The following is a 16,902-nucleotide window of genomic DNA, read 5'->3' on the forward strand; positions in this document are numbered from 1 at the left end:
CTACTGAGCTGTACTCTTCTCTCTCTCTCTCTCTTTTTTTTTATGACGGAGTCTTGCTCTGTCACCAAGGGCTGGCGTGTAGTAGTGCGATCTCGGCTCACTGCAACCTCCACCTCCCAGGTTTAAGCGATTCTCCTGCCTCAGCCTCCTGAGTAGCTGGGATTACAGGTCCGCGCCACCATGTCCAGCAAATTTTTGTATTTTTAGTAGAGATGGGGTTTTGCCTTATTGCCCAGGCTGATCTCAAACTCCTGGCCTCAAGTGATCCGCCCGCCTCGGCCTCCCAAACTGCTGGAATTACAAGCGTGAGCCACTGCGCCTGGCCTGAGCTGTACTCTTAAAATTGGTTAAGATGGTCAATTTTATATTACATACATTTTAATCACAATTTAAAAGAAAAACATTAGAGTGCTCAGTCTTGAAAATACTTCACAAAGAAAATGAAGTTCAATGTAACTTCGCAGTTTCTCTTGCAAAACACAGCCTGCCACTGTTTTCAGGGGAAACAGGATACAAAGGAGCGCTCTCAGTTCTCACCTAGTGAGTGGGACCTGGGTGGGCCCTTTGGGGTCTGGGAGTAATGTCCACAAATACATGGGGTGGAACTGGATTCCAAAGACCTAGCCATGTCGGGAGGTTTATGTGCGTGCACATCCTTCTGGTCTTTACTTTTTAATGTGCAGTAATGGAGATGGGAAAGCAATCACTTGTCGCCGTCTCTTTTCATTTTCCCATTCGATAAAGTTACTGAGCACGAACAGGGCCAGGCCCTCCTTGATGCTGGGACGCCGTCACTATACGGTTCTTGTGAGCTTGTGTGACAGTGGAGGAGACACAGGAAAGGAAGTGATGCAGATGCTAGGGCGAGAGAGAGACACGAGGCAGAGATGGTGTGGGGCACTGCGCAGGGGCGGGAGGAGGAAAGGCCTCACTGGGCTGGGGACTTAGCCAGAGCTAAAGGAGGTTGGACAGCAAGCCATGTGGATGTGTAGAGGAAGAGGAAGTGTTCCAGGCCACGGAGCGGGGCAGTGCACAGGCCCCGAGGCAGCTCCCTGCCGTGCCCACGTGAGCAGCAGTGAGGAGGCCTTGGTGGTGGAGCTGAGTGAGGCCAGAGGGGTGGTGCTGGGGGACATAGATTTTGCAGGGCCTGGGGATGCCTTGGAAGGACTTAGGAGTCTCCTGAATGTGGTGAGCAGTTGCTGACTGAAATGGGGAAGACGGCAGGTGGAGCACTTTGTGGGAAAGGTTTGGGGTTCAGGTTTCCGTGTGTAAGCCTGAGCTGTCTGTCAGGTGTCCACGCAAGCGTGCTGTGCTTACCACTGGAGCCAGAGTCGGGTCTGAGCTGGAGTCCTAAATGTGTGTGGTTTTGCTGTGTAGATAGGCTCAATCTCGGAGAGGGAATAGTGAGTGTAGACAGGAAATCCAAGGGCTGAGCCCTGGGGCCTCCAGCAGAGATCCTGGGGGAACAAGAGGAACCAGCCGTCTGACCAGAGGGAGCCAGAGTGAGGGGTGAGGGGAGCAGGTGGCTGGGTCCTGGACAGCAGGAAACATCCCAAGGACAAGGGGTGGCTGGTTATATCCGGTGCTGCCAGTAGGTCAGGGGGGTTTCAGGAGTGACCTTGGCCTTTTCTAGCTTCTTGTGCGTGCGTGAGTGTTGACATGTGTGGTCCTCACACTGACTTTTACTCAGTGGAGTGTAGGCGTTGTTCATAGTGCTGCATGCCTTTCTCTGTTGTAATTTTTAATGGCTACATACTGTTTTTTCAATATGTTGATTTATGTTTTTGTTTTTTTAAAAAACGTATCTTGGGCGAACAGGAGGAGCTTGCCTTTGTTTTCGAGATGCTGCAGCAGTTCGAGGACGCCCTGGTGCAGTATGACGAGCTGGACGCCCTCTTCTCTCAGTATGTGGTCAACTTCGGGGCCGGCGGTGAGTAGTGGCACTTCGGGAACGCATGCTTTTCTTAGTGTGGCTTTCTCCACTTGCAGATAGTCTTGAAGCAGCCATTTATTTACCTCGTGAGTACACATGTTTTGCTGTTGTCTTTATATACATTGTATCAGATATATTCTCATGATTCCTAGAGGAAATGAAATGAGAATTAAGAATTAGTCATTTTCACTTTTAGAAGAATCTTAAGTAACAAAAGTAATAAAAACCAACAGTTTTCCAAGTATAAAATGTCCTTTCCACAACTCAGTGGCCTGCTGGTGATGCTTCGATTTTGTCCCTCGTTAGTCAGAGTGGACGTCCCTTTCCCTTCCATCCAGGGCTTGTCTTTGGAATGCGCCAGTGCTCTTGGCTGTGAGCTTATGTAACACCCTTGGGTGCTCATCGTTCTTTTGCACTTTTAAACAGTATCTTAAGCTGTTTCACAGTTACAGAATCAGCACCGTGAAACCATACACAAGGAGAAACATCGGCCACTGCCCTCAGTGGTTTTCGCTGATGCTTATTTTGATGAAAGTGATACCATGTTACATAGCTGTTTCTCTGTTGCTCCTTTTTCTTACTCACAGCCCGTCGTGGGCGTCTCTCCAGGTTAACAGGTGGGGTTTGGAGCTGTTTTTCTTACAGTTGCTGTATTCCTGGCTCGATTCTACTCCCTGGTGTTGGACGTTGGGTTCTTTTCTGCTTCTTGCCACCACAAGCAGTGCTGTAGTGGGCATCTTTGCCAGGTTCCTTTTTGAGAACCCTTGTCACCATGTGTGAAGGAAGGAGTAATTTCAAGGAGCCCCGGTGTCAGCTGGAGAACCTGGAGGGAGGTGAAGTGTGGGGATGGTCAGCTCTAGCTGTGGGCACTGTCCTCACTCTGGAAATCATCAGTGGCGCCAATGGCTACCGGCTCATAGTGAAGATCGAGTCTGATCTCAGTCTCCTGAGATGCCAGTATAGACATAGAACCAAAGCAAAGTGTTTACTCAGTAAAAAAAAAAAAAAGAAGAGGTAAAACTCTATTTCTTATATTTTATGCAGGTGTGAGCCACCATGCCCGGTCTTAGGTGCCCATATTATACATATATATCTATTATTTATTTTTGAGACAGTGTCTCACTCTGTCCCCCAGGCTGGAGGGCAGTGGTGCAATCTTGGCCCACTGCAACCTCTGCCTCCCGGATTCAAGCGATTTTCGTGCCTCAGCCTCCTGAGTAGCTGGGATTACAGGCACATGCCACCATGCCTGGTTAATTTTTATATTTTTAGTAGAAACGGGGTTTCACCGTGTTGGCCAGGCCAGTCTCGAACTCCTGGCCTCAAATGATCCTCTTGCCTCGGCCTCCCAAAGTGCTGGGATTACAGTTGTGAGCCACCATGTCCAGTCTATACGTACGTACATACATACACACACACACACACACACACACACACACACACACACACACACACACAATTATTATTATTATTATTTTTTAGATGGAGTCTCACTTTGTTGCCAGGCTGGAGTGCAGTGGTGTGATCTCGGCTCACTGCAACGTCCTCCTCCTGGGTTCAAGCGATTCTCTTGCCTCAGACTCCCGAGTAGCTGGGACTACAGGCACGCACTACCACGCCTAGCTAATTTTTTTATTTTTAGTAGAGACAGGGTTTCACCATGTTAGCCAGGATGGTCTCGATCTCCTTATCTCATGATTCGCCCGCCTCGGCCTCCCGAAGTGCTGGGATTACAGGTGTGAACCACCGCACCCGGCCTATATTTTTAAAATATCTTACATGTTTTTTTTTTTTTTTAATAGATTTATTTAGCAAAAAAATGTTTGAATTTAATAAAGAAATGGCAATAACTGGTACGTCCATAGTTGAAAAAATTAAAATATTTTCACTGAACACCAGATAGTTCTCAGTCTTTTCATGGAGAACTCCTTTGAAAGAATGCCTAGAACTTAATCTGTTTATTTAGGTTTTTAATCAAGAAATCTAAAACTGCCGATCACAGTTTCAAGTTACCATGAGATGACCATGTTAACAACCTTGAGGTCATATCATATGAGCTTGTAAAAGCTGTGTTTAAGCTATACATTCTAACTGAGGGCATTTGTTAGCCTCAGGCAGGCTGGTAATCACAGGTCCATGTGCCTGTGATGCTATATCCACAACACTGAGTAGTAAGTGTCATTTATAAGATAAAGACCATATGGTCCCTGGCAGCAGAATAGGTGCTGGGCAGCTTCAGGGACCAGGCATCTGAATGGATGTCAGTGCCTGTGGGAAGGGAGGGGACTTCAAGGCTGAAATATCTGACATACTTCTTATATTTCACCTAATTTATTTGTTTTTTCTCTCAGTTTTAAAATTTGGGGCAATTTAAAATCCAAAAGTAAGCCTGGACGAAGTTTTGTTGCTGAATAAGGTGGTTCGTTTTTGTTCTTTCATTCAACGAATACTTACTGAGGGGCCACCGTGTGCCAGGCACTGTTCTAAATACAGGGAGAAATCAAACAGAATCCCTTTTTTATGGTGGTTACATGAAGGGGAAACAGGCGCAGAAAAGTAAATCTGTCACTTGCCGTCGTAGTAGTAAGTTTTGGTTGTAGAAAGGGGCTCTGGTGAGGGATGGGGCAGTATGTGCCGTTGGAGCTTAAATAGGGCACTGGAGTGGCCTCTCTGAGGGGGGTGGCACTGGCACCAGAGGCCTGACTGAAATGTGGGAGTGCCCCATGAGAATCCTGGTGGGAGGGGAGCCTAACCAAGGGAACTGCTGGTGCAGGACTGGGCTGGCGGGTCCGCACCACACTGCCGTGTGCTCCAATAGCCCTGAGGATGCTGGTGCAGGACTGGGCCGGCGGGTCCGCACCACACTGCCGTGTGCTCCAATAGCCCTGAGGATGCTGGTGCAGGACTGGGCTGGCGGGTCTCCACCGCACTGCCGTGTGCTCCAACAGCCCTGAGGATGCTGGTGCAGGGCTGGGCTGGCGGGTCTGCACCACACTGCCATGTGCTCCAATAGCCCTGAGGATGCTGGTGCAGGGGCCGGGGTGGGCCAGCACCACACTGCCATGTGCTCCAGCAGCTCTGAGGATGCTGGTTCGGGGTCTGGGCTGGCAGGTCCGCGCCACACTGCTGTGTGCTCCCCGGCTCTGAGAAGCTCCCGTCAGTGAAGGGAGCGTTTAACCATGTCAGGATGCCACGTAGGAATGAACTGGTTATGACACCTGTCTGTTGGAGTGAGAAAAATAGATTCAAAGGTTTTTTTCAATAATGATTGATAGAATTGTTATTATACGTTGTTATGCTTATTTTAAGATCATATTTGAGTCTTAGGGGTATAAGTAAACCTCTGGGAGCCTTGGTGAAATTTGTAAATTAACAAGCAGTCGTTCGTTTTTCTTCTGTGCGCTACCAAGTCCTCCCTGTCCCTTCCTCTAGGAGCTTGACTCAGGGAGGTGACGTGGTTGAGTTAGGGAAATAAGGAAGGAATATGTAGTCTAAGGAAGACCAAAAGCACCAGGATGGTCAGAGCAGGCAGCACTCCAGCCCGCAGGTAAAGATAAGGAAGCCCAGCCCCGCTGCAGCCCAAGACTAGAGCCCTCCCTTGGTCTGAGACAGAGCCTGAGCTCCCCTAACCATGTAGCCTGTTGGTCTCTGGGCAGCTTCCTGCCCTGTTCAGCTCCCGCCCATGACTTTCTGGGTATGGTAGGGTGGCGTGCCTTGTTGCCTGGGTCACGTTACCCTCGTCTCGGCTGTCAGTGCTAGGAGCCGAATGGGTGCACATCCCTAGACCACAGGGGGTGGGCAGTGTTCTTAGAACAACTGGTTCTGAAGCTGCCTGTTTGCTCACCATCCTCAGCCTGAGCAGGAAGCTGAAGTACCCGCAATCAGCACCTTTCATGATGTGTGTTTGTTTAGATGGTGCCAACTGGCTGACTTTTTTCTGCCAGCCAGTGAAGAGCTGGAACGGATTGATCCTCCGAAAGCCCATAGATATGGAGAAGCGGGAATCGATCCAGAGGCGAGAAGCCACGCTGTTAGATCTGCGCAGTTACCTGTTCTCTCGCCAGTGCACCTTGCTGCTCTTCCTGCAGAGACCATGGGAGGTGGCCCAGCGCGCCCTAGAGCTGCTGCACAACTGTGTGCAGGAACTGAAGCTCCTAGAAGTGAGTTGGCTCTTTTCCCAGTTTACCCATTTATTGATTGTTCCAGGAGAAATCTCTGAACCTTGAGGTTCCAGGCATTGAACTGTTTGCACTTATGAAAGAGTTTTCTTTTCTGAATGTCTTTTATTTTCAGTATAGTTACTTTTTACATTGATTAATTGCTCAAAAGTAGAACTCTGTTCTCAACATGGTGAGGTTTGTGCCGGTCCAGAGCAAGCCTCTTAGATGAGCTTCTCAGTGGAGCTCACTGGCTGACTGCGGCCTGCGCTACTGCGTGAGCCGTCTCCACGGGGAAGCGTCACTCACCTGAGGGACCTGCAGGTACACATTTATTTTATTTCAGACATTTATTTCATGTAGACATTTATGTTATTTTTCTTTTCAGATAAATAGTTTTGCACATGGCCATGCAGGTAGCAATGTGAGTGACACACAGTAGGCTGTGCCCCATTGATTAGTAGTACGAAGCTTCATGAAAGATATGTCATGTGTGTGTGTGCGCGTGCACTTATTGGGTGTGTGAATGTAGTTAGTAAAACATTTGCCTTTAGAGATGAATTCACCCAAGCACCAAACTCTTACTGTCCGTAGAACCATGGACATTCTAGTGAGGTGGAAGGACTGTAGAGACTGTATCTAGTCTGATGATTCTTGTTTCAGGGTCCTCTTTATCCAGAATAATTCACACACACAAACGAAATGATACTTACGACTTGAGGATTCGTGTACACCCCTGCCACCCATCCCCTGGTTAAGATCTCCTGAGTGAGTGGTCTGATGCTGTTTTGTAAACAAGAAAACAGAGTCTGGAAGTGATTAGGTCTGAAGTAAGCCATTGATGGGGATGCTGTTTCATAATATAGAAACTTATTTTTATGTGCTTGGTTTGAAATAATTTTAAGAGATTTAAATTTAATTCATGAAGATAAATATATTTTAGTTAATTTCCAAAGGAGAAGTTCTTATTTCAGAGCTCAGCTCATTAGCACCTAGCCCAAGTCACGAACTCAGAAACTTAGGAATTTTTATCAAATGATTTTTCTTCGCCTAATGAAGCACATGAGGAAAGGCAGCATTTTCCACCTCGAAATGACGCTCTGAGCTGCCTGTAATTCCCTGGATCGAGAGAGTCTGCTTGGGCTGCTTAGCCCTAACTGCAGGCTGGGGACGGGGCTGTGGGGGACCATGCACTCCTGGAACCGCGCGCTCTGTTCACGTGTGCCTCGGGCTTTCGCCTGATGTTGAGATTTTTGTCTTACTAACCGATTGGGGAAAAAATTGAAGTGTTCAAGTCCAAATGATTCAGACATGACGTCTTCTGAGTGAGACGACCCCAGGAGGGCTGATTGGAAAGAGCTGTTGCCCATTTTGGGACAGGCGTAGGAAACCTCGGAGGATGGCACAGACCCAGTCCCTTTATTGCTGGTCTCCGCCAATTCATGAACACCAGGATTTAAGAATCTCAAGTTGTTTTTCCAGCTTCAGAAGGTTGCCTGGGAATAGCATGACTACCAGCCTGTAGAGGGAGGAGAAAAATCCCCACAGCCAGGCGGGGCCAGTGCAGAGTAGGCTGACCTGCGGTGGGGTGGGGGAGACTGTGCCCTGCAACTGAGGAGGCCACTGCCCCAAGGCAGCTCCACCGGGAGGGAAGCGGGCACCTCCACCCCCCCACCCTTCCCTCTGAACTCCTCCAGGCACTCTGGAAGCTAGAGGCCAGGGAGCCCACTGGTGTGTTACATACAGCTCCCCCAGCAGAGAACAGGGCGGCAGGGTGTGGAAAGCGGATCTGAGAGGCCAAGCAGAGAGGTCCAGTACTGCGTGGAGATGGCAATCCCTTTTCCTCTTCTGGCGCTGCTCGCTAGTGTGCTTGCCGCACCATGGCTGCCCTCCTGTGGGGCATGCGCAGGTGCCGTGGAGGCCTGGAGGAGCAGCGGCATAGTGCGTAGCGCTGCACTCACTCCCCGCAGAGCTGCATGCTCACCTCTTCCCGTGGGCTGTCCTCCTGTGCAGCAGGTTCTTAGGGACTTCCTAGTGGTTCTCTTGAGTTCTGGAATGCCTATGGCCCTTGTGGAAGGAGGTTGAAGTAGGTCTGTTATTACCTTGTGGTTGGAAGGAGAAATGTGTAAGTAATAGAGGGTGTGGGTTCTGGAGTTCCTTGGAGCGTCGGGGTTCACAGGAGCCACACGGGGTCTGTTGGCTCCTCTAGGTGCTCGTCTGCAGGGCCAGGAAGTCACTGAGGTATTTTCAAGGCTTTGTATTGTGTGAGGAGCCTCTTGTCTGTGGTGTATTCTCTGAGCCCTTTGCTTTACTGAATGAAGTTGTTGTCTCCTTGGCCTTCCCTTGAGTGGAAGCTACCCCCATTGCTTTTAGTCACAGCTATTGCACTTCTTTGTGCTGTTGAGTTCTGCGTCTCCAGTGAGAGGAGGTAGCCAAAGCTGAATGCTGGATTTGAGGCAAGGACATGCCACCCACTGATGACTTTCTCACAGTCTCTCAGTCTCTTTCCTTCTAAGAACCCACTTCCTGTTTCCTCACCTCCTTCTGATGCACACAGCTGGCTGTGCCTCCTTACATGCGCTGTGCCTGTCAGATTCCCAGGCCAGAGAGGACAGCCTCCCTTGTCGCTTGTGTTGAAGCGCACACAGTCCTTTTTGCACACTTTGCTCCCAAGTTTGATCAACACTGAGATTCACACTGTTTACTTCGAGGGCTTCACCAGTAACTTCACGTCAGAAGTGTTGCTCTTCCTCTCCCTTTTTCTTTTCTTTTTTTTTCTTTCTTTCTTTTTTTTTTTTTTTTTTTTTTTTGAGATGGAGTCTAACTCTATTGCCCGGGTTGGAGTGCGGTGGTGCAATCTGGGCTCACTGCAGACTCCGTGTCCCAGGTTCACACTCTTCTCCTGCCTCAGCCTCCTAAGTAACTGGGAATACAGGTGCCCACCACCGTGCCTGGCTAATTTTTTGTATTTTTTTTTTTTTTTTAGTAGAGACGGGGTTTCACCGTGTTAGCCAGGATGGTCTCCATCTCCTGACCTCGTGATCCGCCCGCCTCGGCCTCCCAGAGTGCTGGGATTACGGGCATGAGCCACCGCGCCCGGCCTTCTCTCCCTTTTTCTAAATTTTTAAAGTTTTCGGTAGAGATGAGTCTGACTGTGTTGCCTAGGCTGGTCTGGAACTCCTGGGCTCAAGTGGTCCTCCCTGCTCACCTCCCAAAGTGCTGGGATTACAGGTCTGAACCGCCCCTGGCTGTGGTTTTCTCTCTCGTGCAGTAGTTTTTATTCCAGTCTAGTTGTTAGGATTTTTTGGTGAGAGTTGGGTTTTAGGGCCACAGCTGAGCAGAGGCCGGGGGGGGAGGGGTAGGTGCACCACGATCAGCTGCAGATCCCACGTCCCAGTTTTGAGTGGGTGGCTTATAAAACATGTCCTGCTAACATCCTGCTTGCTTTATCAGTTGATTGGAAGTACCTCATTTGTTTAAAGAGAACGGGGGCAACAAAGTGGCCAGCTGTGATAGAAACTGGCACTGCCTCTGTAGTAGGGCTTGATCCACACTCCAGGGGCTACGGGGGCTGAGAAAGAGAGCAAGATGGCCGGATAGAGGCCTCTACCCTGTGGGTGCCGCTTACTAGCCTTGGCCCACTCCCGTTATGGAAAATGTGTTAAGAATGGAGATTGTGCCTACCTGCTGGGGTGAGCGGTAACACCCGTGAAGTGAGGCCAGTTGCGCATGAGTTCAGGATCCTCCTCCACAGGATATTTCCTCTTTTTTTCTGTAACAATTTCTAATTTTCTCTCCATTTACAAAAGTTGAATGTTTTCTCTATGTAAATTTGGAAAATACAGACAAATACACAGAAGAAAATGTTGTTGCTTTTGCTAGCGGGAAGAGGTTCCCCCTTTTTTTTTTGTCCATGGCCGCCTTATGTATAGATGAACTGCAATGATTTTCTTGCTCCTGTTTGGACATTTGAATTCTTCAAAATTCTTTGCAATTGCAATAGTTTGTATCCTTATACATACATCTTTGTGTGTAAATTCTTACAAGTAGAATTGGAAGGTCGAAGATAGACACGTGTTTAAAGCTGTTAATATGTGTTGTCAATTCGTCCACTAGAAAGGTCTTCCCATTTTCAGTCATGCTAGTGATGGCTGTTTTCCTGCACCTTTGGTAAAAAAAAGTATGATACGTATACATTTTGTTGCCAAATTAGAAGAATGAGGAAGATACTTTCTAGAAGGCCATAATGTGTTTGTTACACTGATTGCCCAAGTGATTTTTTAGGAGGTTTGACCTGTTATCAGCATAGATTCTGGTTAGGTAACGGTGTGGGCCTAGCAGGGTCAGGACTCCTCACCCCAGGAAAGTCACCCAGCCTAGCCTGTGGCGTGGAGGAACCGCGCATGGGACGCCATCAGAGTTAGCTGGCCGGTTTGTGAACAGAGGCTGTGTGTGGCCAACCTGCAGGTGGAACCAGAGGAAGAAGGTTTACAGTCAAAGCTGGCCGGTTGGGATTGGTATTCTGAGGTGCAGGCCTGGCAGAGGACAAAGGCAGAGATGTAGTGGAGGGATGTAGGTTGTGTTTACTGAGGGCTTACAGTGTACCCGACACCCTGCTGGGTGGGCGCTTTCACGGGGAGGTGGAGGATCTTGTGTGCCCCTGAGCCATGAGGACCTGAGCTGGAGGAGGAGGGGTGGTTGTGAGAGCTGTTGCTGAAGAACTGATGGCTCCCTGGACAAAAGGAAAGAGAGGATTGTCAAGAATCATGCAAGACACATCTCCTAGCCTGCCAGGCACTGTGGGAGACAGGGATAGATAGGGGGTGCATATAAATGAAGAGGAAAGGGCCTCACCTACCGGCATGAGGCTGCCACGGGTCATCAGCACAGTGTCCAAGTAGTGACGAAGTGTTGTCTGTGCACAGGGGACCGGAAGGGAGGGAAAGGCAGCTTTGCCGGGTGCCTCAGGTCAGCTTGGTAAACATTTGCAGGTGCCCGATAGGTGCTAGGGAAGCTTTCTAGAGGAGGCCCTATGTAAACTCTGTTAAAAAGATTCATTCAGGCTGGGCGCAGTGGCTCACGCCTGTAATCCCAGCACTTTGAGAGGCTGAGGTGGGCGGATCACGAGGTCAGGAGTTCGAGACCAGCCTGGCCAGTGTAGTGAAACCCCGTCTCTACTAAAAATACAAAAATTAGCTGGGCATGATGGTGGGCGCCTGTAATCCCAGCTACTTGGGAGGCTGAGGCAGGAGAATTGCTTGAGCCCAGGAGGCAGAGCTTGCAGTGAGCCGAGATCATGCCACTGCACTCCAGCCTGGGTGAAAGAGCGAGACTCCGTCTCAAAAGAAAAAAAAAAAGGATTCATTCACTCAGCATATCTTCACTGAGCATCTGTTTTGTGCCAACCATTGTGGTAGGCACTGTCTTTTCAGCAGAGAGTGAAGTAGAATTCCTGGCTTTACGAAGCTTACATGCTAGGGAGTGAGTAGGGGAGTAAGAATTCACCATGTAGATGTGACTGCTGGTGGCATGGGAGGGTGCGTTTCAGGCAGAGAAGGTGGTGGTACCGAAGGTGCTCTGAAGGAGTCTGGTCTCGCTGGAACTTCAGGGGCGAGGCAGGCTTTGGTGACAATGAAGGGAGATTCTGAAGTTCTTTGTGTGTCACCTTGAAGGTCGCCCTTTGCCCTGTAGCCAGTAGGGAGCCATGAAAGGTTAGGACCTAGTGAGGAGGCAGAGGACAGAGAGAGGTGAAGAATTTGGAAACTTCTGCCATAGTCCGAGGGAGAAGGTGGAGTTTCCAAAAGGCAGTTGAGGTAGATCTTGCTGTTTATTATTGTTATTGTTGGAGACACTCTGTCGCCCAGGCTGGAGTGCAGTGGTGCGACCTCGGCTCGCTGTAGCCTCTGCCTCCAGGGCTCAAGCAATTCTCCTGCCTCAGCTACTAGAGTAGCCGGGATTACAGGCGCGCACCACCATGCCCAGCTAATTTTTGTATTTTTTGGTAGAGATGGGGTTTCACTATGTTGCCCAGGCTGGTCTTGAACTCCTGAGCTCAAACGGTCTGCCCTCCTCAGCCTCCCAAAGGGCTGGGATTACAGGCATGAGCCATAGCACCTAGCCGGTAGATTTTAAATAAATGGGTTCAAGAAAAATTTATTTAGTGAATTGGTGGTTTTGGGTCCACTGGATATCCATATATAAAAACAAATCTTGGTCTCACCCCATAAACAAGATTAATTCCAGGTGTAGTTTTGGTCTAAACATGAAAAATAAAATAAGAAAATTCTAGAAGATAACGTGGGGAAATACCTTGGGGACCTTAAGGTTGGCAAGTATTTCTTCAATAGAACATGAAACCCTTATAGTTAGGCACCAGCCGTGAGGGAAGCCGGCCCTGCATCAGACCACATAAACAGCAGCGCTTCTCTTCCCCGATAGGTGCTCTGAGGGGAGCAAAGAGGCCTTCGCAGTTTGGAAGTACGAACAGTATATGCAGACAAGAAAGGGCCCTTATCCAGCGTGTACTGTGAAGAACTCACATACATCGATGCAGAAAGACTGACCAACCGATAGAAAAACAGGCAGGAGAGGAAATCCACATGGCCAATAAACATATGAAAAGGGCTCAGTCTCATGAATCGTAGCGAAATGCAAACTGAAACCATTGTCAATGAAGTACCAGCACACACCAGCAGAATGGCCAGGATGGAAAGGCTTTCCTCGGGTGTTGGTGGGAGGGTGGAGACACTGGCGCTCGTTCACTGATGATGGTGTGCACCACTGGAAGCGCTTTGGAAGGCTGTTTGCAGTATCTAGCGGGTGTCGCCATCACAACATATGCCCCATGACCCAGCAGATCAGCCCTGGTATGTGCAGACACACGCACACACATGCATCAAAAGACAAGTACAGAGATATTTGTGGCACCGTGAGTCATCAGAGCTAGAAATGGGGAAGAACCCAAATATTCATCTCGTCCAAGGGATGACGACACGGCACCGTGGCCCTGCAGTGCGCTAGGGTACAGTGGTGAACGTGACTGGGTCATAGTGCATGACTGTAACCAACCTCAAGTTGAGCTAAAGAAGTTGGACACAAGAGAGGGCATACCTTTTTTTTTTTCCTAGATGGAGTCGTGCTCTGTCGCCCAGGCTGGAGTGCAGTGGCGTGATCTTGGCTCACTGCAACCTCCACCTCCCGGATTCAAGCGATATGAGAAGGCATACTTTTTGATTCCTTGTATCTAAAGTTTACAGTGAAGCTACACCAGTCTGCTGTGAGCTCTCTGGCAGGTGGAGGGGCTGGTGACTGGCAGGGAGTTCCTGCAGGAGCTACTGCTCTGATTCTGCTTTCATGGGAGGCATATCAGGCGTTCACCTGGGACTCGTGCACCTTCCAGTGTGTGGGTTGCACCCAAATGGTAGGGTATCAAAAGCAAGAACAAGAATGCCTTTACTTTTATACTTGGAAGTGGCAAAATGGCACTTGCCATTGCTAATACAGCGATCTGGAGAGGAGGAGGGGCTTTAAGGAAAATTAATACAAATTAAGAATTAGTTTAAAAAGTGTGTTATTCACAAAAGATGATATCCAAATGGCCAAGACGTGTCTGACGGCCCATTAGGGAAATGTGAGTTTTCTGGAGACAGTGAAGCCACCACCTGGTTCCAGAGTGAGGTGTCCAAGCTGCATGCTCTGCCATTCAGTCTCAGGCTCTCAGGGCAGAGCGGAGGCTTGGTCTTTGTTGTGTTGGGTGCTGTGGCATGCTGGGTGGCAGATGCCACCATAGAGGCATGGCTTTCGTAATGTTGGCTGAAGTGCCCGTTTTCTGTGTCGGCCACTGTTTAGGAGCAAGGGGCTGACACTTGTTTGGACGACTCAAAGCCATGAAGACATGGCTGCAGAACAATCACTCTTTTCCAGAGTTTGTGAGACTTTTGTTTTTTATTCTCAAGCTGCACTATAATGGGTAAAATGAGCCTGGATGGCTCTGGCACTCTCTCTTCCCTTCCCCCGCGCTCTTGTGTCTCTGCTGCGGGGATGCTGGTGGGAGAAGAGTGCTGGCGCTGTTTGTGTTCTGCTGTGAGTAGCCCGGCGCACTCGGGGCTGGGGGCGTCTTCGGAGTCTGAGAAGGCGTCCCTCAGTTGAGGCAGGGGTAACATTGCAAATAGTTTTACCCATAGTAGCCAAACACTGGAAACAACCCAGACACTTAAAAGGAGTGGATAAATAAACTGTGGCCAACTTGTAGAAAGGTTTAATAAGCAGCAGTGAAAAAGAACAGGCTGACAGACTCTGCAAGGTTGAATCTTAAAGATGTGTTGAATTAAAGAAGCCCCATGTACAAAAGAGGACGTGCGTGATTTCATTATGTGAAGTTCACAGATCAGCCAGAAGGAATTGATGGTGGCCGAAGTCAGGATAGGGGGTGCCTCTTTGGGGTGGGTCTTGACTAGGAAAAGGGACTTGAGAGAACCTTCTAGGATAATGTTGTTGCTTGATTAGGTGGTGGTTACATTTGTAAAAATCATGGACCTCTAAATTTAGGGTTTGTGCCCCTCACATACCTTGTTGTATGTATTTTGCCACTTGTTTTTTCAAAGCAGTGAAAAAGTATCACTGCAATGAAGTTGTAAATAAATTGTTTCGTTAACATGTCTGGAAGTCTTCCATGTCCCACTGTGGAAGGTCTTGCTGCTGCAGAGCCCTCCTCTGTCAGGCCCTGGAAAGTATAGAGAAGAAGCAGAGTGCCCGGCCCCCTCTGGGGTGTTACCTGGGGTTTGGGTGGGAGCTAAGAGACACACACAGTAAGTAGTAACATACGAGGCAGGCGGCTCCTCAAGGCGGCACAACAGAAAGGCTTGTGTATGCCACATCACATGCCCAATTCATATGCCTGTTTTTCTTTTCCATAAAAACTGAAGTTTTAAAATGATGTGTGATAGGAAATGTAGGGAGCTGCGATTCTCCTGGGAAACAGAGGCTCTTAGAGCACGGAGCCAGGGAGGACTCACAGCCAAGACCAGAGCAGGCCCCGGGGAGGCTTCGCACTGTGGGAGGTGTGAGTTCCAGAGGGAGGGGTGGCCGAGCTCACCTTCAGGTTTCTGTTATTCAGTGACAGCCTGACCTGTACCTTGGCGTGGGTGTGTGCAGGACCTGCCTGCTCTCTCCCACCTCTTCCGGGATGGAAGTTGAAGGTGTAGTCTCAGCAGTCAGTGGCCAATGGCTGCCACTGGATTTTGTTGTTTTTAGCCCAGAAAGGTACTGCTACGTGATGCTGCTATTTTTTTAATACTGTCGTTCAAGCTTACCAAAGCGGGACTTGCTCTTTGCAGGAAAAAAATATACCAAGAACTGTTCTATAATCATGCCACGCAGTAATTAATGCCACCGTTGGCATTTTGGTGGTATCATTTGGGAGCCTTTCTGAGGTGCACCTGTGCGGTCAGGCGGCTCCTCCGCTCTCGGCTGCTGCTGTTCCCTGCTGACTCAGTCAGCGCCTGGTGCCTCGGCTGCTCTTGCTTCTGCATCCAGCGCCCTCTGCCGCGGCTCCCCTGCTGTGGCTCTTGGTCTTTATCTCCCTTCTCTGTGGATGCACCTTTTTTTGTTTGTTTGCTTGTTTGTTTGTTTGTTTGTTTGAGACGGAGTCTCGCTCTGTCGCCCGGGCTGGAGTGCAGTGGCCGGATCTCAGCTCACTGCAAGCTCCGCCTCCTGGGTTCCCGCCATTCTCCTGCCTCAGCCTCTCGAGTAGCTGGGACTACAGGCACCCGCCACCTTGCCCGGGTAGTTTTTGTGTATTTTTTAGTAGAGACGGGGTTTCTCCATGTTAGCCAGGATAGTCTCGATCTCCTGACCTCGTGATCCGCCCGTCTCGGCCTCCCAAAGTGCTGGGATTACAGGCTTGAGCCACCGTGCCCGGCCTGTGGATGCATCTTGACCGCAAGCACTGTGCGTCTTCCTGCTTTGTAGGAGTCTCTTGTGGTCTCCTAGGAGGTTTTTGTTTTGTTTTGTTTTGTTTTTGAGACGGAGTTTCGCTATTGTTGCTCAGACTGGAGTGCAGTGGCATGATCTTGGCTCACAGCAACCTCCGCCTCTCGGATTCAAATGATTCTCTTGTCTCAGCCTCTCGAGTAGCTGGGATTACAGGCACATGCCACCACACCCTGCTAATTTTTGTATTTTTAGTAGAGACGGGGTTTCATCATATTGGTCAGGCTGGTCTCAAACTCCTGACCTCAGGTGATCCACCCACCTTGGCCTCCCAAAGTGCTGGGATTACAGGCGTGAGCCACTGCACCTGGCCTCTCCTAGGAGGTCTTTCTGTCACCAGTGTGTGTGCCCAGGGGAGGCACATGTTTACAGAAGCTTTTGCATAGTGGGTACTGGTGGTGGTGTCATCTTGGGAGATGAAAAGTATCCCAGATCTCCTGGCACCTGGGAACCAGGCGGGCCTGCGAGGTGCAGTCAGCCTGCTCCAGGTCTGCTGTGGTCTGACTGATGAGGACGCTTCTCAGTCAGAGGGACACGCTCTGTCCAGGATCTCAGAGCTGCGTCCGGCTGCCCCGCTTTTCTGCGCCTTCCCTCAGTGGGGTGTGTTTGGGTGAGAGAGTTGTGCAGCTTTCTGAAAGTGGCTTCCGATTACGCAGTTTTTGTCCTATGCTGATTTTTTCCCCCAAAAGATTTAAGTAGCTTATCTTATTTTTCAAAAGTTGGGCATTTTAGCTTTGGTGGGAACATTTGATGGCACTCTGGTTTGTGGTCCTTTATTTGTGCTCAGGGAGCCTTGCAAGGGTTCTTATGGGAGTCAGTTTC

The 16,902-nt window shown here is 49.4% G+C and overlaps 1 protein-coding gene across 1 annotated transcript in view; it reads left to right on the forward strand.

Annotated features, from left to right (window-relative positions):
- LOC115892920 (trafficking protein particle complex subunit 10-like) overlaps window positions 1–15,703 on the forward strand; it is a 62,727-nt gene extending 47,024 nt beyond the window's left edge. The window contains exons 6-8 of the mRNA XM_030915678.1: window positions 1,819–1,930; window positions 5,846–6,093; window positions 12,529–15,703. Coding sequence (XP_030771538.1) covers window positions 1,819–1,930; window positions 5,846–6,093; window positions 12,529–12,537 — 369 coding nt within the window. The 3' untranslated portion in view covers window positions 12,538–15,703. The remainder of the gene's footprint in view (window positions 1–1,818; window positions 1,931–5,845; window positions 6,094–12,528) is intronic.
- The last annotated feature ends 1,199 nt before the right edge of the window (window positions 15,704–16,902 follow it).

The sequence above is a fragment of the Rhinopithecus roxellana genome, chromosome 13, assembly GCF_007565055.1.
Source record: "Rhinopithecus roxellana isolate Shanxi Qingling chromosome 13, ASM756505v1, whole genome shotgun sequence".
Classification (NCBI taxonomy): domain Eukaryota; kingdom Metazoa; phylum Chordata; class Mammalia; order Primates; family Cercopithecidae; genus Rhinopithecus; species Rhinopithecus roxellana.